This window comes from Megalobrama amblycephala, linkage group LG12 (assembly GCF_018812025.1).
Source record: "Megalobrama amblycephala isolate DHTTF-2021 linkage group LG12, ASM1881202v1, whole genome shotgun sequence".
In the NCBI taxonomy this organism is placed as follows: Eukaryota; Metazoa; Chordata; class Actinopteri; order Cypriniformes; family Xenocyprididae; genus Megalobrama; species Megalobrama amblycephala.
Window position 1 is genome coordinate 19,850,395 of NC_063055.1, and position 21,936 is coordinate 19,872,330.

Here is a 21,936-nt window from a genome sequence, read left to right on the forward strand (position 1 = left end):
TAATCTTTGTGTGAAGACTGCAGAGAGAGCGAGAGTGTGTTTAGGAGCAAAAAGTGGAGAGGGGCCAAGCTTGCACACACGTGAACATATATACACTCACACTCCGTCTTGCTGACAATCTCTTTGCCCTGAGTCCTTGGGTCCAGCCAGCTCGTGGTCTTTGAGTTATGGCTGAAAAATGAGAGAAATGAGAGACTTTTCTCCACCACTAGGTTATCAGCAACTTTAAGATGAAATACAACAGCAGTAGTGAGAGTAATAAACGTTAAGCGGACTTAATATAGATAAAATCATAGATAAAGGCAAGGATTTATGCATTTTACATTGATGTGCATCTTAAAGTTCAAATGTCACATTTTTGTTGTACATCAAAATTGCATCAAAAATACAAAATAACCAAATTAAGTGTACTTAATTTTCAGAGATAGGCAAATATTATAATATTATGATTTTTCATTGATGCACATTTTAAAGTTCAAATGTCACCTTTTTCTTTACATAAAACTGCATAAAAAAAGCACTAGACTCCACCTGCTGAATTAATATTTTTTTCATTGATGCAGATCTTAAAAGTTTAAATGTCGCCTTCACGTGTCAAAAAAAATCTAATGTGACATACAAAGGCATCATGTCAACTTTGAGTATAATCTTTGATTACTGGAGGAAGCAAATGACCTTCTGTCTCTATTTTTGCCCACTCTATTCCCCACTATACCATCTTATTTTTTCCTTCTTCCCCTGCTGACTCACTTGATGTAATAGGGTTCGCCTGTGTCACTGAACGCCAGCTCCCAGTTTTCAGGCAAAGCCCCTCCACGTGCTCCATTCTCCATGGCAACCCCTCCATCCCGCCCACCGCCTGAGTCCCAAGTCTGATTAGGTGAGACAATGGTGGTGGGAGGGGCACTGCTGGCTCCTGCAGACCCCGCTGGGAAACAGAATAGAGTACAGTGAACATGACATGAGATGCGGCCGTCTTGTATAATCTTAGGTAACCTCAGGCCAGCGAGAGGTCACGCTGTTCATGTTACTCTCCTCTTGCCAGCTCTAATATGAGAACAGCATCAATTCTGAACACAATTCAATAGTATTTAATGTTAAAAACATAAAAAATGCAAACATGTCATGGTTGAGCTGACATCCATTTGTCTTAAAAATCTGTGGGTTTAAAATAACTGCAAAATGGCGGCTATGTGAAGTCAACTCCAGAGATGCTGCTCTGACTGGCTAATATTTGAAATTTATTTTGTTTTTATTTAATTATTTTAAAATCTTGAATAACAGTTTGATGTTAGTTTTAACCTAATGGAGCACATTTAGAAGAAAAAATAAAAGGACCCAAACTAGTGCCTTGGGGTACCCCACATGTAACAGATTCTGATAGAAAAATTACCACTCTCAACAGATGTTTTTAATTTTATTATTGTACCATGAGGCAAGCTGCTTGCATTTAAAAATACTTCAAAATAAAGGTGGACTCAACAGCTGAGTACCTGATAGACCAGAGTCTTCCTCGCTGTTGTCACCTTCCTCCACGGCCTTTTCCAGGTTGCTGAGCGATTTGCTGCGGGTACGAAAGTTCCTCAGAAGGTTTCGATGTTCCTGGTACGTAATGGGTGGGCTGTCAGGACCGATATGGACCGGCCGAGGAGTGCCATAATAGTTACCTGTTAAAACAGATTGTTTTAGAAATGCCCTTCAATATGACCCACAATACAAGAACTGTTACAAACAGCAAAATTAAAAAACAATGGCTTTTGTACACAATGCATTAGATGCGCTAACTGAAACAGTTCTTGACAAGATCATCCATTTTCAACCTAAAAGCTATTGTCCTTCGAGTCAATTTCTGAGGCAGCCAAAAAGCAGTTTCTGGAATTGCGGAGCAGAACACTATAACCAAGCAGCTCGAGTCAGGAGGCTTTGGTTTGGAACTTCAATATCTCATTTTTTAAAATCACATTTTATTCGATTTTATTTAACTTTGCCAAGAAATTGGGGCCAAAAAACAATAAAATTTACAATTACCTGACATTCTAGTTTAATACAAAATTCTTTATTATTACATATTATATTATCAAATGACAACATGCACTCAAGCTGGCATGAACTTCACAAGTCTGGCAAGAGCTCCACAAAATCTGATGATCCATGTTATCCTGCATGATTTGAGTGAAATGTTCCAAAAGATCATCTTGTGCTTCAATGGAAGCTAGAAAATATGAACATTTGCACCAAGGAGTTCACATGATCAATGTCATAAATTTGATCAGTGACTTAGAAATAGTGTAGAATTCATTTTAAGCCTTAACATTTCTTCATTTTAAAATGTTCAAAATTCTAAAACTTTCCTGGTTTAAAATAGATTTTCAATCTAAAAGCCATTACCAATGTGGTACTGTATGTGACCCCACTGTATCTTTTAAAGCAGAACTTTTTTGTGTGACCAATTTTAATGATAAAGTTCTAGTTCTACATTTTATGAAAAGAGGAATTTTTCCCACTCCTGGCTGCTGCTGCTGCTGCCCTAGATCATGCTCTCTTTAAAACCCTTAATCACTGCTGTTATGAAACTAATAAACTGACAGGATGTTCCAGAGCTCTTTTAGCAATCAGATCAATGGCGAAAACATGAACTTAATCCACCTCTGAACATCTACCTCTAAATTTCCAAAATAAAAGCATACAACATAAAAACGCCAAAGTTCAGTTTAAAAAAAAATTACAATTTTACACTAAAAGAGCACTGTGGTGCAAACTCCTCAGCTAAGAGAGTTTACTCAGCTATTGTGCAATAGAATTTTCAGAGATATTTAACGGCAGCATTACTCCCTTGCTGCAGCTTATTTACAACTGGAGAAAAAAATAAATAAAATGAGAGAGAAAGAGAGAGAGAGAGAGAGAGAGAGAGAGAGAGAGAGAGAGAGAGAGAGAGAGAGAGAGAGAGAGAGAGAGAGAGAGAGAGAGAGAGAGAGGGAATGGAGGTGGAGGGGTGATTGGAGACAGAGAAACTGAAATAGGGATTACAGAGAAAAGCCTCTTTTCTCCTGTACAGAGTGATAGAAAAGTAGGAGTGTGGTGTGGTTTCTGGTTAGAGAGATGACTAATGGGCTGCGGGGCATCACTGCTTAAGTGTTAAAAACACTTTTGTGGTTAATTATAGGCATATTAAACAAATAATACCACATCTCACATTTCTATTGTTTTTTTCTGTGGGGTCAGTACGTTTTAAGAAATTAATACTTAAGACACGAGATGTCTATTTCAAACAAATGTTGTTCTTTTAAACCTTCTATTAATCAAAGAATCCTGAAATAAATGCATCATGGTTAGCAAAAATATTAAGCAGCACAACTGTCTTCCACATTGATAAGATTTCTTCTGCACCAAATCAGCATATTAGAATGATTTCTGAAGGATCATGTAACAATGAAGACTGGAATAATGATGCTGAAAATTCAGCTTTACCATCACATGAATAATTTACATTTTAAAATGTATTGAAATAGAAAACAAGTTCTTCAAATTATAATAATATTTCACAATATTACTGTTTTCTATCACCTTTTTAATCAAATAAATGCAACCTTGGTGAGAAGCCTTGGTGAGTCTTCTTTCAAAATCATAAAAAAAAAAAAAAAATCTTACCAACCCCAAACTTTTGAACACTAGTGTATATATACAGTATAGTGAAGATTTTGTCAGGATAAGTAAAAAAGTCTTTATTGGTCCTCTATTGGTGGTCAATGATTAGACCATGACATTTACATCAATCATCAGTCATTGCACTGTTTGAGTTTCCCAAAAGCAAGTTTGCATAAAAACCTCAAAACCAACTCCATGAGGGACCGACTCGACAGAGATGGACACAAGTGAATGATATCTTTCTTACTTTCCAAAGACAAAAGAAAGTAAAATGGCACAGCAGTATCAAAAACACGAGTCAGCAGAAACATATTCATAAATCCAAGAGCTGCAACTTCGAAGGATGTCATAGTGTGAATCTGCAGCTGTGTGTGGGACCCTTAACAAAGACATCAGCAGGCTCAGACATCAGTCTGCATTACACGCTTGTTCTCTCTCCATTAGGGCTCTTTTTCAGCTCTTTCTGCTGATAACGTTGGAGGACAGAACCGAGCCAGCATGGCACTTTTCTCCGCAGTCTGGAGGGTGCTTCTCTTAATTCTGATTGGCTTGAGCTTTTGGAGCTTTGGCGTGAAGCCCTGACCCTCACCATGTGGTCACGAGCACACGCAAACTCAAATACATGCACACACAATCTACTCAGTTGAACAGTAAATAACTCCTTCCACATAAAAAACAAGGCTTGTCTGTTCCATATGTTTGCATAAACTCGTAAATAGGCTCAGATGCATTTTACATGCTGAATTTTTGTGAAATTTTGAATGTATGGAGTAGAATGGTTTTAAACAAGGTAAAATGTGTAAAACATTCATATTGGCTTTTTTTTTTTTGTTGTTGTTTTTTTTTTGACCTGTTGGTATTTGATAGAATCCATGAAGCCAAATAGGCCCACAATTTCAAAGATCCAGCAGTACATTTAATCATAGACATGGGGTACTTTTTATCCCTGTTTGCACCAAACCCATCTGGTGGGTTTGCTGCCAAAAAGCTCTTTTTTTTTAGTTTCATCTGACCATAGAACCCGGTTCCGTTTGAAGTTACAGTAGTGTCTGACAACTGAATAGGCTGGAGATTGTTTTTGGATGAGTGCAGAGGATTTTTCTTAAAACCCTCCCAAACAACATGTGGTGATGTATGTGTTTGATTTTTTTTCTTCGTTTTTTTCTGACCCCAAGGCTCATCTAATTTCTGCAATTCTCCAGCCGTGAACCTTGGAGATCCTTTGGCCACTCAAACTTTCTTCCTCACCGCGCATTAGATTTAGACACACGTCCTCTTTCAGGCAGATTTGTAACATTTTTAGTTGATTGGAACTTCTTAATTATTGCCCTTATGGTGGAAATGGGAATTTTCAATGCTTTAACTATATTCTTACAGCCACTTTCTAATTTGTGAAGCTCAACAATCTTTTGCTGCATATCAGATCTATTTTCTTTGGTTTTACTTATGATGAATGATTAAGGGAATTTGGCCTTGCATTACCTATACTCGTGTGAAACCAAAAGTCATGGCTGGACAATTTCATGTTCCTAGTCACCCTGGTGTGCTAAAAAAAAAAAATGTAAATATGAATGGGAATATACTTCAGAGATAGTTTACTCATACGAATTTCTAGGGGTGTCAATAATTGTGGCCATCGTCTACTGGAGAAAAATATTTATTTCATAAGGTAATTTCCTTCTCAATTTCAATTGTTTTACTTTAATAAATGGTTAGATTTTTGTGATTTTTTTGAATGAAAGATCAAAAGGATAAACAATGCAGGATAAACAATTTTCACAGCTTTCTTTGATCATATTTACCAAGGGTGCCAATAATTCTGACCATGACCATATTCATTAGACAAATGCCCATGGCACTTTAATATTTTATTCATTTATATTATTAATTTAATTTCCAGGTCTAGAAATCTCACTTTTTAAATTAAGCTTTCTCATGTAGCCTATCCAGGTTTTTCAAGCCTGGGGGAAACCTGCAATTTAAATAAGAAATATCTTAATATTTAGCTTATTTTAAAGCTTTTTTTGTCTTATTTTAATTAAACTTAAGTCACGATGAGACCCCAGTGAAGTCTGCTGAGGCCCCCTAGTGGGCCTCGATCTCCTGGTTGAGAAACAATGGTTTAGATCAGGGGTCCCCAAACTTGTTCCTGGAGGGCCGGTGTCCTGCAGAGTTTAGCTCCAACTTGCATCAGCACGCCTTCCTGGAAGTTTCTAGTATGCTTAGTAAGACCTTAATTAGCTGCTTCAGGTGTGTATGATTAGGGTTGGAGCTAAACTCTGCAGAGACACCGGCCCTTCAGGAGCAGGAATGGTGACCCCTGGTTTAGATTAATGTTTCTTAACCAGTGTGTTGCAACCCAAAAGTGGGTCGAAAGGCCCTTTTGAGTGAGTTGCGAAGTAGTCAAAGAAACAACAACAACAAAAAACATTCTAAACATTTTTATGATGCAAGACTTTTATTTTGAAAAAACATGAGTGAAAGCTGTTGACTCTTCCGTCAGATGCAGTTTAAGTAAAGAGTGCCTGAGAAAAAATATGTTGTCCAGATTCAGTATCTGCTGATGTTATCAGGCTGTCAGTGTCATTATTCTAACATTATTTTCATATAACTTGTTACGAATTAAAGTCTCTCACCTCAGAAAAACTAATTTTCATGTCCTGTCAGACGTTACACTGTGCTCGCGGCACACATTCTTCAATTGCATGCGAAATTGCACTCCATTATATGACTTCACTATATAAAGAGCAAATGAAATTACAAGCATGCAATGTCGTAGTTACGCAGTCAGTTAGTAAGACATCATGAAATTACCAAAAATTACCAATAAATTATGTAACTGGTAGCTGAGAAGGATTTGAATGCAGGTATGATGTTCATTCTATTCATCAGGATCAGTGTTCAGTGTTCATGTTTTATTAACAGTTCATTTTAGTATTGTTTAATAATCAGAGTAACTGTAGTTTCTGTAATGCCATAATACCACTTTATTTTCACTTTGTGTTAATTTGTATATTTTTATATGATGGTGGCTCATGCCAACTTACTAATTTTATTGTATTAACAAACAAATGTATAGACTGCTATTTAATAGCCTTGTTTTATACCATATACGTATTCACCAGTGTTAGTGATATTCTTACAATTTATGTGCATATTAAGTAAAGTGGGACCGTGCTTGTGTCAAATTCCTAAAAAAAAAAAAAATTGGGGTCGCGACTTTATGACCATGGGAACATATGGGTCCTGTGGCCAAACCAGTTGAGAACCACTAGTTTAGATGCATTAAGTGGATATAAAAGAGATACTGATTCTGACCTTTGAACTTCCCACTTTCCAGCAGGGCTCCAGACTCTTCCAGGGAGAAGAATTCCTCAATGGACACAAAGTTATAATCCACTCCTGAGATCTCTCCATCCCGTGGTTGCCTGGTCGTACCTGGGTCGGGGCAGAGAGAGCAAGCATATGAATGTAATTATAAAAAAATATATATAATATTTGTACTTTGCTTAACTTGGCAAAAAAATTAAAACAAAAAAACAAAAAACTATGTCACCTTCAAATAAAGTGTCACCAAAAAATACATGAATTTGTTACAAGTAGACAACAAGCCATTTAAATAGAGAATGTAAAAATAGGAAAGCTATAGTGCCACAGACACATGGGGTATTTTAAAAGATCACTCATTATTTTTTCATAAACTTGCATCTTCCCTTTGCTAAAAATCTAATGCATTTTTGAAAAAAAAAAAAAAAAAACATCCTGATGACATCACCAGGAAGCCAGTCTCTTTGATGCGTTTGATGTTTGGATCCACAGACCTCAGAGAAAACAGAGACACAGCTGTCACACAGAACTTGTAGCAAGTTGATTGGCCTTGATATGGAAAAGAGGCGGATGTGATGTGAGTGTCAAATGAGGTTAAAAGCAGTTACGTAACAGCGTTTACATACTAACTATATATTAAATAAACTGTGCGTGTGTCTGTCTATTTGCAAATGACTTTGGCGGTGTGAGGCGACACCTGATTATGATTTCAAGCACTTCAAACTTGCTCTATAATCCCACAGTGATGAGATTAAACAACTTCCTCTCAGCTTTCCATCTCCAATGAAAGCTGGAACAAGTGGATTTTCCTAAGGTAGATAAGCAGTGCATCCCAATTTAGGCTAACCTGATCACTGCAATTCTGGCGTTGCAGAAGAGATACAGTAGGAAACCTGCATGCTTTGATCAATTTGAACTTGCCAACATAACAAATTGCTCTGAAGCAAAAGTCTTCAGGAAGAGAAAAGGTACATGGTTTATGAGGTAGTGCACCTATCGTATGGATACAACACACAGTTATTCAACATCAAGCAGGATTGTAATGACTTAAAAGCCTTCAGCCACCATATATAATAAATCATCCATTAATAACAAAACACTGCATTGTCCCAAGGTATTATACACCCCGTATATGACATCACAGTGCCTGTATTGCATTAATCCCAATGACAGCCCATGCAAAAAGCATATGAGTGTTTTTTCCCCTCTTGAAACAATGACGTTTTTATGCAACACATTCACTCAAATGAATCTCTAATGAATGTGTAGGATGAGACATTAAGGATTTAGACACTGAGGACTTTTCACTTCCGTAATAATGTGACAGATTTTGTAGTTAAACTGGCGATATAAAAAGAACAAAATAATTTTATCCATCAGAAACTGATTGGATTGTGAAAAGCAGGTGTAAAATATCAGGACGAAGCCAGGTGGTCAGGGTTGAAAAATAGGGGTTTGTGATGTCAGCTGTAAAGGACAGTTGAGCAAGTTATCACATCTTGATTACATTTTTTTCTTTGGGAATAACATGTATTGATGCACAATATGACCAGGAATGTGTATTAGAAAACTAGGTGTTGATTTCATGTTGACTCTAAAAGCCCAAATACCACTAAATATGCAAACCATTTAACGTGATGTTTTGCACCTGGTTAAATATAGCCGTGTACTTTTGTACTGACACACCTGTGCTATTTTATCTTAAAAGAACAGAAAAGAGGAGCATCTTACAGTTCACAGTATTCTAATTGCCTGCAATCAATTCAGAGATGTGACGCTATGAATAAACGTGTTCTTTGGGAAAGCCTTTAAGTTTGAGTACACAGGCTATGCAACTGAACCGACAGAAAAAACGTTATGTGAATGGGTGCACGAAAATTAGTGTGCTTGTGTGTACATTCACAAGCATGCGTGAATGGGTCTGTGTTTGGGTGCTTACGCGTTTATGGGTATGTGCAAGCACGGGAGTGATGAAAGGCACAGCAGGGTACCTCAGGCTGAAGACAAAGACAAATGTGCAGCTTTGGGATCCAAGAGCAGGAAATAGGCAAAGTTTGAATCATGCAGGACGGATTAAATGCATCAGCTGTGATGGTGAACGGGAGCCTGATGCCGGCATGAGCTATACATTAATAAATGCATGCAATCATTTCTGAAAATAGTTGCTGTTTTGTTGTCAAGGCAAAATATGGAACAGTGCCATTCACAATGGGCGCACTGCTGTGACATTTGATGACAGTTGCCATGGCAATGGTTAAAGTGCATCGCATTGCCTCAAAGTGACTGAACCTTTGACTCTGCATGAGGTTTGACATGATTGTAAACTGGATTTGTTTACGGTCTCTGTGAGCATTAAAGCATGAGATTGCATGCATGCTTTTGCTGGCTGATGTATTTCAGGATCTCATTTCTCATGTGTGTGAACTTGTTTGTGTTTTCAATGCAGTTGTTTTACTGCAGGGGTCTTCAACCCTTTTCAGGCAGAGGAGCCCTTGGTGGATAGAGAGAAAAAGCAGGGAGCCATTTTACATATTGTATAATCTTGTGTAGACAGGCCTGTGACTAAAAAGCATGAGGTTTGATCCATATTGCATTGTGAAATAAACTAAAATAATGGATTCTACAGTTTTATAGAAAATAAAATACTAAAAAAAAAAATTAAAAAAAAAGTGTCAAGTCAGTGATCAGAATTTTGCTTTTTCTTGCCCATTCACTTTGCATGCTTTTAAATAATAAAAAATAATAAAAAAAAAAAAAAAAAAAAAAACACAAAACCCAAATGTTCAGATTTGGAGTGTCCTCAAGAAATGAAGTTTTATTAACAAAGTTCGGGAGGAGCACGTTCAAACGATCTACCCAATCAGCATGAGAGAAGGCCTATACTATATACAGTATATTATATATATTATATAGCTGACTCACACATGTTCCTCAACAGTCTTTTCTGCATCCCTCCGCCACCCTGACTCCTCACTCTTGACTAGTTCCCAGGGATATGGGGGAGTAACTCTGGGTTCAGGCAAAATTCCAAGCTCGGAGCCTTCCCTCAAACAGCACGCCAAATATGCATACTCTTCTACTCTATCTGATTATTTGTAAGTGTGAACTTGTATATAGCACAACATCCATCACCCAAGTCTCACGCATTGTGAACCTATAGTACGCAAGTGTGTCCTTAATATGACAACCACAACTGCAGTCTAAACTGAAAAATCTGGCTACATGTAACTTACAGTTTGCACAGTTGGTCTAAAAAGCTGGATTTAAGAAAAGAAAAAATAATCAGATTTCCCCTGAAGTCTAAATAAAGCCTATGTTCACCTTTAATGACAAACATCAGACAAATAAATTCATCCTCAAAAACACTTTGTTGTGCCAATCTTGTCTCTTGTAAACATGAATTTGTTTTCAAATGGACTGATGAAAAAAAAAGAAAAAAAGAAAGTCAGCCAATCAGATTAGAGTTGAAGAGAGTACTTTTCAGTTTTGTCTGCAAAAAGCATCAGACAGCGAATGAACTTAATAGATTTTACAATTGGACATTAGAACATTTAACACAAATTTTCTTCTTTTTCTCCAAAATTAGTTTGACATCCCGTGTTAAAGTACTCACCCTCATGTCATCCCAAATCTGTAAGACCTTCGTTCATCTTCAGAACACACATCAAGACATTTTTCATGAAATCCGAGAGGTTTCTGAACCACACATAAGCAGCCATGTCATTGCTCCTTTTGAGATCCAGAAAGATAGTAAAAACATTATTAAAATAGTCCATGCAACTGCAGTGGTTCAACATTAATGTTATGAAGCAACATTTTGTGCACAAAAACAAAACAAAAATAACTTTTTTCAACAATTTCTTCTCTTCCCTGTCCCTCCTACACTGTTGACGCAGTGAAAGCAGTGCAGCTCTTCCGGGTCAATGCCGATGCTGTACACATGAGCAGCACAATGCTGACGCAGGAGCCGGCCAATAACGAGTCGCCATTCTGTTATTTTTGTTTTGTTTTGTTTTTGAGCACAAAAAGTATTCTTGTCGCTTCATAACATTAAGGTTGAACCACCGTAGTCACATGGATTATTTTAACAATGTCTTTACTACCTTTCTGGGCTTTGAAAGGTACAATGACGTTGCTGCCTATGTGTGGTTCAGAAACCCATGAGGGTGAGTACATAATGACAGAAATTTCATTTTTGGGTGAACTAACCCTTTAAAGAGCCCTGTATTATTGAATTATGTAGGTGCTCATCACTCACAGGGCACAGCGCGCAGGTAGAGGTTCTCTCGTATGACCTGTTGGAGTTGGCTGTCCATTGATCCGGGTGTAAAACACTTGCTCAGGTAAAGTCTCAGATCCTTACAGAGAGTCGAGCCTACAGATCACAAACAGAACACAGGAACGAGAATGAGATGGAGAGATTTGAAACCACTTTTAATAGCAGCACTGTTGCCAAATTCACAAATAGAACACTGCTGTCACCATGGAAATATGAGAAAAAAGGTGAACTGGCAAAGTGAAACTGTCAAAGACGCAGTTCTGAAAATAAACCGAAATACACCATAAAATCGATAAGGGTTAAACGCCCTGAATTCATTCCTAATACTGCATACCCCAGGTTACCACAGTAACACCTCAGACCTCACACGCACATTCAAGCATGCTGAGACTGCACTGCAACTGCAGAAGTCTCTAAGGTCAGTGTGCTGTTGTCACAAACAAGCACTGCGGAGCACCTAACGAGGACCTATCCTCTCCGCTCGGCTTCTGTGTATTGATTTTCACACTTAATATAATCCGGTGGTCCTTTCCGCACACAATCTCAACACATGGACTCCTCAAGGACTCATGGGAAAGGTAGGATGAGTCATTTCCCGCTGATCTATTCATTTTTTAAAGTGCGTTATGACCTTAGATGACAGCCAGCTTCCTTTCACACAGGATATTGATGGTCTTTATACATTGTGGACGGGGATTGCCCGCCCCGTTACTCGCAGATGCGGGGCTCCACCCCCCCACGCTGACAACGATCAATCGGGCCAACCAGGGCAGAGAGTTCCGGAGAGGTTAAGTAATAGAGTGCAGGATATCACATCCATTTAATGTCTGACACTGAACTGTGGGAAGGTGGAGACCTGGCATAGCTATTGCATATCAGAATCCTTTTTACATGCTGTTATTAAGAACAAATACTGTGCAGACTAATCTAAGTTCTGTATCATCCAACCACAACAGCGACAAGCGATACAATACACTGTCAGTAATTTGGTTTTCTCGCTCTTCTTGTATATTAAACCTCATACATGGAGGAGAAGAGATTGATTGTGGAAGTTCATAAACATTGGATAAACCTTTTAAGTTCCATAAGGAAAGATACAAAATGGGTGTTTTGAAAATATACTATGTGTCGTGTTTTAAAGATGCTGTTCTGAAAATAAAAAGAAACTCATTACTCCAATTTTCAGTGTCACATGATCCTTCAGAAATCATTCTAATATGCTGATTTGGTTCACAAGAAATATTTCTTATCATCATCAATGTTGTTAATATTTATTAATATGTTTGTGAAAATCATACAATCATCATAATTTTCAGGATTCTTTGATGAATAGAATGTTCAAAAGGACATTGTTTGAAATTGATGAAAATCTTTTGTAATGTTACAAATATCTTTATTGTCATTCTTACTGACCCCAAACTTTTGAACGCTTATGTATAATCAATTAAATAGGATTTTAAAAATGTGTATTTTTAAATTTTTTTAAAACTCTGTTTCTACTATTCTACTTCCAGAAATTCTACAGTAACTAAGCCAAGCAGCAAAGTTTCTATACTCAAACATTCAATAGCTAAAAACATCTATAATCTCTGAGTTTGTTTAATTTAATGAATTAATAAAAAGCTTTTAGAACCAATGTTTGTTATACAAAAGATGCAATATCTCAAAAAAAAGTGATTTGACATTCTTGTTAGTCCAAGACACTGTGTTCACAAATCTGAGAGAGTGAAAATGCCTTCATTGAGCATTCATTTATTGTGCCAAGAACAACTGAAAAAAAAATGAAAAAGTAAAAAATATGAATATAGTAAATTAAATCCCCATGGAGCATCTAGAACCAACATATTCAGGCAGGTTAGATTAGGATAATACAATCTTCAGGCAGAATGACATTAACGGGTGACATGTCAACACTGTGATCTACTTGGGGCTGTACATTGTCAGTAGGTATAAAGCTCTTACACATCCCAAGCATTTAATTTAATAAGTGCAACAAAATGCAGATACAACCTATAAAATAAAGGGTTTTTTATACTAGCAGCCTTGAGAGTAAAAATCTGTTTAACCCCAAAATTTTAACCCCAAGCAGAGACGGCCCATGAACTAGAAATTTACTGATCCTCTATTTTCCTTTGGATCTTCAGAAAGCTCACAATTGGTTAGAGGGCCTCCAAAGAGGGGGCAATGTGGGGTGAGTGTCACTTCAGATAAAACATCCTTTAAAGGAATGGTTCACCAAAAAAAAGAACATTCTGTCAATATTTAGTCACCCTCAAATATGTTTTCTCTCTTCTATGAAACACAAAAAGTGAGTTTGTCAAGAATATCCTGGCCACACTTTCCAAAATAATTAAAGTAAATAAAGACTGAGGCCAAAATGGCCTAAATCTACTCTGTCAGCTGTGCCTTGTTCAAATAAAAAAATATATACTAATTCTTTTCTTTGCGTTGCCCTTTTCTTATCTAATGAAAAGAAAGAGTGCAAAAGCTTGTTATTCTCCAACTCATGGTGTCTTGTAACACAACATTCAATTTGCTCTTATCGATAAATAATTTACCTGGTAAGACGGTTTTGATCCGAATGGGATGTGGACATGAGTTCAGAACCCCTCTTACATCTCCCAAGGTCAATCCCAGGACAGGCGTACCCCCAATCTCTAGGATGATGTCACCAACAGTGGCTCCACCCCCAGGTGCTGCTGTAACAAATGGGAACTCTCCATAATCTGCACCACCTCCAATGGCCACACCAAGCTCTCCCGAGGCTCCGCCCAGTGGGACGAAGCTCTCCTGCACTTTCGAGCGCCAGTGCAGCTTCTTAACAGTGGCCTTAGACATGTTGACAGCGCTGTAAGAAAAGAAAGAGGAAAGACATTGTTCAAATATGTTCAATTGTAGTTTGCAAACATTAAAATGAGATTTTCCTACTGAAAAAAATACCTTAAGCCAGCCTAGCCTGGTTTGCTGGTATTAGCTGATTTCCCTTGGTCATGATGGTCCATTGCCTTGGTTTAGGCACTTTTCATCTAGTCAAACTGTGAGATCAGCTGACTGCACAGCTAAACCAACGAAAGACTAGCCTGACCAGGTTAAAAGACCACCTTAAACAGCCAAGTTTTTTTTTTTTCTTCTTTTCACCAGGGTTGACTACAAATCAGCGTCTTTGCACAAAAACGGATACAAAATATTCATGATAACCAACCTAATATGGTTTTCAAAATAGGTTAATTGAATGTAGATAAATTCGGATCATTTTGAAATGACATTTTGAAATCTGAAACACCTTCACTATGCGTCTCACATCATGTATGTGTCATAATGCTGGGTGAAACAATCTGCATTGTAAAAAGCGCTATATAAATAAAGGTGACTTGACTTGATGATTACAGTGACAGCCTTAAGTAACAGAAAATATTTTAATAATGTATTTAAAGTACTTTACACTACCATTCAAAAGTTTGGGGTCAGCAAGGACAGTAGGACACATTAAATTGATCAAAAGTGACACTAAGTTAATCCATTAAAAATACCGTTCTTTTGAACTTTCTATTCATCAAAGAGTCCTTGAAAATATTAAGCAGCACAACTGTTTTCAACATTGATAATAATAAGAAATTTTTTTGAGCAGCAAATCAGCATATTATAATTATTTCTAAAGGATCATGTGACACTGAAGACTGGAGTAATGATTTACATTACATTTAAAAATATACTGAAATGTTAAATTATGATAATATTTCACAATGTTAAGTGAACAACATACAACTTAGTAACTTTTTAAATGTACAGGTGCATCTCAATAAATTAGAATGTCGTGGAAAAGTTCATTTATTTCAGTAATTCAACTCAAATTGTGGAACTCGTGTATTAAATAAATTCAGTGCACACAGACTGAAGTACTTTAAGTCTTTGGTTCTTTTAATTGTGATGATTTTGGCTCACATTTAATAAAAACCCACCAATTTACTATTTCAATAACATAAAATAAAACATAAGAACAATAAAAATTTTTAACATAAATGTCAGGCTTCTGAAAAATATGTTCATTTCTATATGCACTCAATACTTGGTTAGGCCTCCTTTTGCATGAATTACTGCATCAATGCGGCGTGGCATGGAGGCGATCAGCCTGTGGCACTGCTCAGGTATAATGGAAGCCCAGGTTGCTTTGATAGCGGCCTTCAGGTCATCTGCATTGTTGGGTCTGGTGTCTCTCATCTTCCTCTTGACAATACCCCATAGATTCTCTATGGGGTTCAGGTCAGGCGAGTTTGCTGGCCAGTCAAGCACAGTAACACCGTGGTCACTGAACCAGCTTTTGGTACCTTTGGCAGTGTGGCCAGGTGCCAAGTCCTGCTGGAAAATGAAATCAGCATTTCCATAAAGCTTGTCAGCAGAAGGAAGCATGAAGTGCCCTAATATTTCCTGGTAGATGGCTGCGTTGTCTGTGGACTTCAGAAAACACAGTGGAACAAACACCAGCAGATGACATGGCAGCCCAAATCATCACTGACTGTTGAAACTTCATACTGGACTTCAAGCAACATGGTTTCTGTGCCTCTCCACTCTTCCTCCAGACTCTGGGACCTTGATTTCCAAATGAAACGCAAAATTTACTTTCATCTGAAAAGAGGACTTTGGACCACTGAGCAACAGTCCAGTTCTTTTTTTCCTTGGCCCAGGTAAGACGCTTCTGACGTTGTCTTTGGTTCAGAAGTGGCTTGGTACCTGGAATGTGACAGCTGTAGCCCATTTCCGTCTGTGTGCGGTGGCTCTTGATGCACTGACTGCAGCTTCAGTCTACTCCTTTTGAAGCTCTCCTAAGTTCTTAAATCGGCTACACCTGACAATCTTCTCAAGCCTGTGGTCATTCCTTTCACTTGTACACCTTTTCCTACCACACTTTTTCCTTCCAGTCAACTTTCCATGAATATGTTTTGGCACAGCACAGCAATGACCCTCTGTGGCTTACCCTCATTGTAGAGGGTCTTGATGATCATCTTCTGGACAACTGTCAAGTCAGCAGACTTCCTCATGACTGCTGTTGGGATAACTGACCTAAACCCAGTATTTATATCCTGAGAATGGTAATTTAATAGAACTTGAAATTAAATATTCTAAAAATCTGAGAACCAGATTTTTTTATTTTGATGAGCAGCAAGCTGGAATCATCAAAATGAAAACAAAAAAGTCTGGAAATATTTTACTTTATGTCTAATAAATCTAGAATATATTTAAGTTTTACTTTTTGAATTAAATTACAGAAAAAATAACTTTTTCATGATATTCTAATTTATTGAGATGCACCTGTATATTTAGTGGACTAAAGTTGAAGACAAAAAGGATGAAACAGCGTAAAGTCAAATACATATAAAATGACAATATACGTCCCATGACTCTTCAAAGAGGCAATGGCCTCTAAATAGGTGCAAACACATTTACGTGAGTCCCAGTGGTGTTCCACAAGCTATACACATGATACGAGTCTCCAAATTGAAACAAAACAAGCAAACAGATGGTCATAACGCAGTGGGGGGGTGATTCCATCCACAAACACAAATTTACACGGGCTCATTAAAAATGCATAGATCTATTTCAGGTGTCACCGATTCTGCAACCGAAAACGTACACGTTTCCATCAGCGAAATTGTCTGGGGCTTTCCACTAAACATTAAAGTAGAAAAAAATACTAACAAATCAGTATCTCAGAGGATCTGCCAAATTACGCATCAGGTTTGGCTGCAGAAGGCCCTCTTTCTCTCTGCATGCGTGTCCCTGTTGCTTAGCCATATAGCGACTCGTATAGCCTGTATAGATATGAATCAGCAGCTAAAGATACAAAAATACAAACAAAAATAAAAGGTAAATGCCCATCTAAAAATTACATACCATGTTTCACTATTTCTGATTACAACCCTGCAGTGCAAAGATCAAACACTAGTTAATGCATCATCTGATATACATCAGCAGGGGTGGGGAGGGGGGGCTGAGTGTTTAAATGGACAATACTAACAGAGTTACATAGTTACAGCTACACCATTGCAGTAAACTCAGGGAGGGGAGGAGAGGAGACCGTGCATTCCGGCGCTGCGGGTCTTTTCCATTACCTCACAGAGAGAGAGAAAGTTATAACTCCAGGTCTTACGGACTCTGCCTGGAGCTGTGGAGAAACAGTGGTGAGAGTCACCTCAAAAACTGAAAGCAAACAGTGGTGTGAGCACTTCAAACGCTAGGTATCAAAGTCCATCCAACCTGCCGCAGTGTGTTCGCACCTCACTTGAGCGCACACACACAGTACAGTGTGAATGTGTTATGAGCATGAACGGTTCGCCGGAAAACCTTTCATGCAGGTAAAATAAGACTCAGCACTTAGGATCCAAGATTAATATATAACTTAGCTTTAAATATGCATCTGGATCTTGTCTACCACTTTGTTCGCTGCGGTTGTGGCATCCCTCTGGGATGATGTTTCATGTGTCACAGACATACACTCCCGTCTGAGGCAAGTTTCTTGAAGTATATCACTGCCGCGTGACATCTGTGTATTTTATCGAGATCTAAAGCCTGTTCCCTTTCTGATTAAATCCGCTTGCATCTTCCGCATTACATATGCATGCTGAGTCTTCGTGGGCTGCTGAGATGTTGAGAATAATTGATTAAGTACTTTGGAAAGGTGCCCAAAACTGCCACCCCATCTTACTTATGAATAAAGAACTCATAACACCAAACAAAAGATTTTTTTTTTTTTTTTTTTTTTTTCGCATAGTTCAAGAGGATTTAGATGGCTAATGCAATGGTTGCACTTCAAAGTCATTCAAACGAACAGCACCAGGAAATCTAGGATACAACAAATATGCAGCATGAAATTTTTACATTTATTCATTTAACAGATGCTTTTATCCAACTACCGGTCAAAAGTTTGGAATCATTAAGATTTTTAAAATCTTTTTGAAAGCATCTTAGGAAGTCTCTCTCCTTAGAAATCATTGTAATATGCAGATTTGGTACTCAAGAAACATTTATTATTTTTATTATCAATGTTGAAAACAGTTTTTTGCTGGTTAATATTTTTGTGGAAACCATGATATATTATTTATCAGGTTTCTTTGATGAATAGAAAGTTCAAAAGAACACTTTTTATCAATTTAATGCATTCTTGCTGAGTAAAAGTATTCATTTCTTTTTTAAATCTTACTTACCCCAAACTTTTGAATGGTATATGGTTTTAACTAAAATATTAGGCAGCAAAAACTGTTTTCAACATTGATGATAATAATAATAATAATGTTTCTTGAGCACCAAATCAGCATATTAGAATGATTTCTGAAGGATCATGCGACACTGAAGACTGGAGTAATGATGCTGAAAATTCAGCTTTGCAATCACAGGAATAAAATTACATATTAAAATAGAAAACATTTTAAAATTGAAATATTATTATCAAATTACTGCAGCCTTGGTGAGCATAACACTTCTTTTAAAAACATTTTTAAAAAATCGTATTATTCCAAACTTTTGACAGGTCGTGTAAATAACCAATAATATATGCAGTGTACAATGCCAGGTTTTAAGTATAAGATGGATTGCTGTACAAGCTACAGTAGAGCAAAGCAGAATTTAGAAAATATTTTACTTGCCGTTTTCAAAATTTGACTTAAACCTATAAGTATAGAGCTCAAATCCTGCCTGAACACTCTGGCTATTTTCCTTCTAAGGGAATCTGTGCCACCAAAGATGAAGTGGAGAAGGAGGATAAATCCTGCTGGATCTTCAGGTGAGTCGATGAACAGCTTTAATTGAAAACTAAAGGTCCAGATGCCACTGGGCTAAGGACAGAGATACAGATCAAAGCTTTGTGGATGACATTCTAAGATGAGATATTTGTGCGCTGATAATGGCTGCGGTTTGAGATTTGTCAACATCTAATGCAGCAACTCTTAACATCAATTACTGTTCATGCTGTGGAACTAGATCAAAGATCAGAAGAATGAAATTAGATTTCTACTCCTGTGTTTTGTCTCTGAAGCTAATGATTACGGGATGTCTTGATCTCATTGAACTAAACACATTAACTTAAGCTCCCAAATTAGAGAAGAACAAGACTACACATCATCACCGTTTCCTCCTGCAAAAAACAAACAGCTTAAACTTGCTTGTTGGTCTTATTTGGTCTCCAAGCCTGGACTGTTGGCTGGTTTTAGAAGGGTTTTCAGCTTGTCAGGCAATCTTAAACCAGCTAAAACCAGCAAACCAGCTTAGGCTGGTTTAAGCAGGATTTCTTTAGAAAGACAAAGACAAAAAAATGTCTACAGAAGTTCCATTAGGTGAAACGTGTACACCCAACCAAAACTCAAACTTTTACGAATCAGACCCCAATAAAATTGAATCACTTGCAGACATGTTTAAAATCTCTCTGCGGCATCATACTGCGGATCACTATTGTGTAAAGAGCCTCAGGTACATCATTCTGCCGTTATGTGCTGAACCATTAAAGCGTTCAGGGCGATGAGAGCCAAGGGGTTTGGTTTTTCTCCACATCAGCAGTCAAGATACCTCCTCAATAAAAACAAACAATCTGGAACTCAGAAGAAACCTCTTCTGTCAAAAGAGGTCACACTAGATGTTATTTCAACATGATTCAAGTCATATTAGTTTAGGACTACAAATCCCAGGGTCAAACAGAAAAAAACAGCTACTTGTCACATTTACAACCAGCTTAAGGCATTTTTTTTACTGCAAATTGGCATCTTACATGTTAAGTCCACTATGTATTCTGGAGATGAAACTTTACGGCACCTGCACACATGCTCATACATATGAATACCCACAATGCACACCTGCGCAGACTCATTTGCATAACGACACTATTGGCTGTCGAACTCCATAACCTTCATGCTAGCAGCCTTACTAGTGTAACAAGTAAATGTAACAGGGAGAGCAGAGGACAGGGGAGAAGAGGTATGAAACTGTGTTGCCTGGGGGAAAGATATAGTGAGATACAGAGGAGTGACAGAGGAAGGCAGTTCTGCAGTAGTAGCATGCCGAAGTGGTCAGCGATAATAATTTTTACATACTTTATCATATTTAATGAGCTTAATGTGTGTGCTTATGCGAATGCAATGATTACTGATGCTTTAGCAACATAAATGCCAATAAAACTGAGTATCGTCATGCCAATAAACCAGAGTATGAGCGTGTGACGACTAAACTCTATTGGTGCGGCAGGTAATGCTGACTCTGGGGACCAGTGTAATTTAATATCATATATTTTCAGGGGGGGGTTTATTATTTTTGTTAAAGTTCTAGTAATTTTGATGTGTGTTTTCATCAATTTACATCAAACATTTAGTACAAACTAAATGAAAATAAGCTAGCTTGCCTTGGCAGCTAGCTGAAAGAAAATAAAATAAAACTTATTTCAGTTAGCGTTTATTATATTTCAAGTAACAAAACTTTCCTGGGGAAATGGTTAAAGGTGTTCCTTGTGTAATTTTAAGTGTCTTTTAACATATCCCAATAACATTCCCTTACTTATATTCTATTCTTAAAAGACAAATTCCTTTTGTGTGTAAGCATACTTGCTAATCAATATGTGTAGCATTTGATTGTTTACTGAATGACACATGCCCTGTCAAATTCCCTCACAGTTACTCAGTTTCCATTTCTCCTCATAACATGCTTGATATGTCACAACCCTAATAAAACACACTGATATGCGTATGAGTGTGGCCATAAACGCTGTGGAGGGTTATGATGGTGCTGAGAGGGGCTGCATGCAGCTAGCCAATGACTGCAATGGTCATTATTTACCAGCAGAGTGGAGTATGAATCCCACATCTCGTCTCACATCACTGCAAACCCACAGCACAGGGAGTCGCAACTGGTCTGACACATTTTCTCAGCACCTGCTCGCTCTCGCATTACACACTCTACACTTTCTGTGTACAGAAAAACACCCACATTCATTTAAACCTGAAAGGGCTACGTTGTCTCCAAACAGGAGTGCGCGAGGCCGCTCTTTTACTACGTGGACCAACAGTTCACTCACGCGCTCGCGCTAATGTACTGCTATTGTTGTCTGAAGGGAGCTTTTACGCGAGCATCTTTTATTAAAGACAGAAACGAGTAGCACATGCAGACTTGAAATGATTCACGATAGAAGATGTGGTGGAGATAGTTGACAAAAACAAAGCAGCTGATAAGGAGAACGCGCACGGCGTTAAATGCTGCAAAGGCAAAGTGGCTCCCCTGGCATCAGTCGCCAGGCAAGGACATAATGGAATTCGCGCGGTACACCAACAGAAATGAGAAATGGACAAAAGCATATGGCAGTAGTATCGGACGGTCAGCCAAGCAATAATGAGACGGTCTGTGACATACCTTCATAATTCCAGCCTTTCCCCCCGCGACGTATTGCCTTATGGCTGTAATCCTCACAAATACTCTATCAATATTGATTGCCTATTGGAGTCGCAGGTGACTGCAGATATGCTGTGTTGGAGGAGCACTACGGTTTCAGGTCCATAGCTCTGCGCTGCTGAGGATGAACTGGCCGGAGAGGGAGGACAGTGTAGCATTACAGTCCCGCGCGGAAGCCTCGTGCCCTCAGGGCCGCTCAGCTAATGGAACATGGGTCAAAATTACGTTGCATTCAGTACAGCCCTGTCTTTGCAGGTTTGGCAATA

General features: G+C 38.0%; 1 protein-coding gene and 1 long non-coding RNA gene across 3 annotated transcripts in view; one reads left to right on the forward strand and one right to left on the reverse strand.

The window, feature by feature from the left end:
• magixa (MAGI family member, X-linked a) overlaps nt 1-21,936 on the reverse strand; it is a 57,327-nt gene extending 35,391 nt beyond the window's left edge. For both annotated transcript variants that reach the window (XM_048209486.1, XM_048209488.1), the window contains exons 1-7: nt 21,632-21,936; nt 13,810-14,099; nt 11,231-11,347; nt 6,964-7,083; nt 1,494-1,667; nt 751-928; nt 101-171 (exon numbers count right to left, since the gene is read on the reverse strand). In XM_048209486.1, coding sequence (XP_048065443.1) covers nt 101-171; nt 751-928; nt 1,494-1,667; nt 6,964-7,083; nt 11,231-11,347; nt 13,810-14,089 — 940 coding nt within the window. In that variant the 5' untranslated portion in view covers nt 14,090-14,099; nt 21,632-21,936. The remainder of the gene's footprint in view (nt 1-100; nt 172-750; nt 929-1,493; nt 1,668-6,963; nt 7,084-11,230; nt 11,348-13,809; nt 14,100-21,631) is intronic.
• LOC125279614 lies at nt 11,449-12,430 on the forward strand. The gene is made up of 2 exons (XR_007187419.1): nt 11,449-11,829; nt 11,914-12,430. It is a non-coding gene; the product is annotated as an uncharacterized LOC125279614 (long non-coding RNA).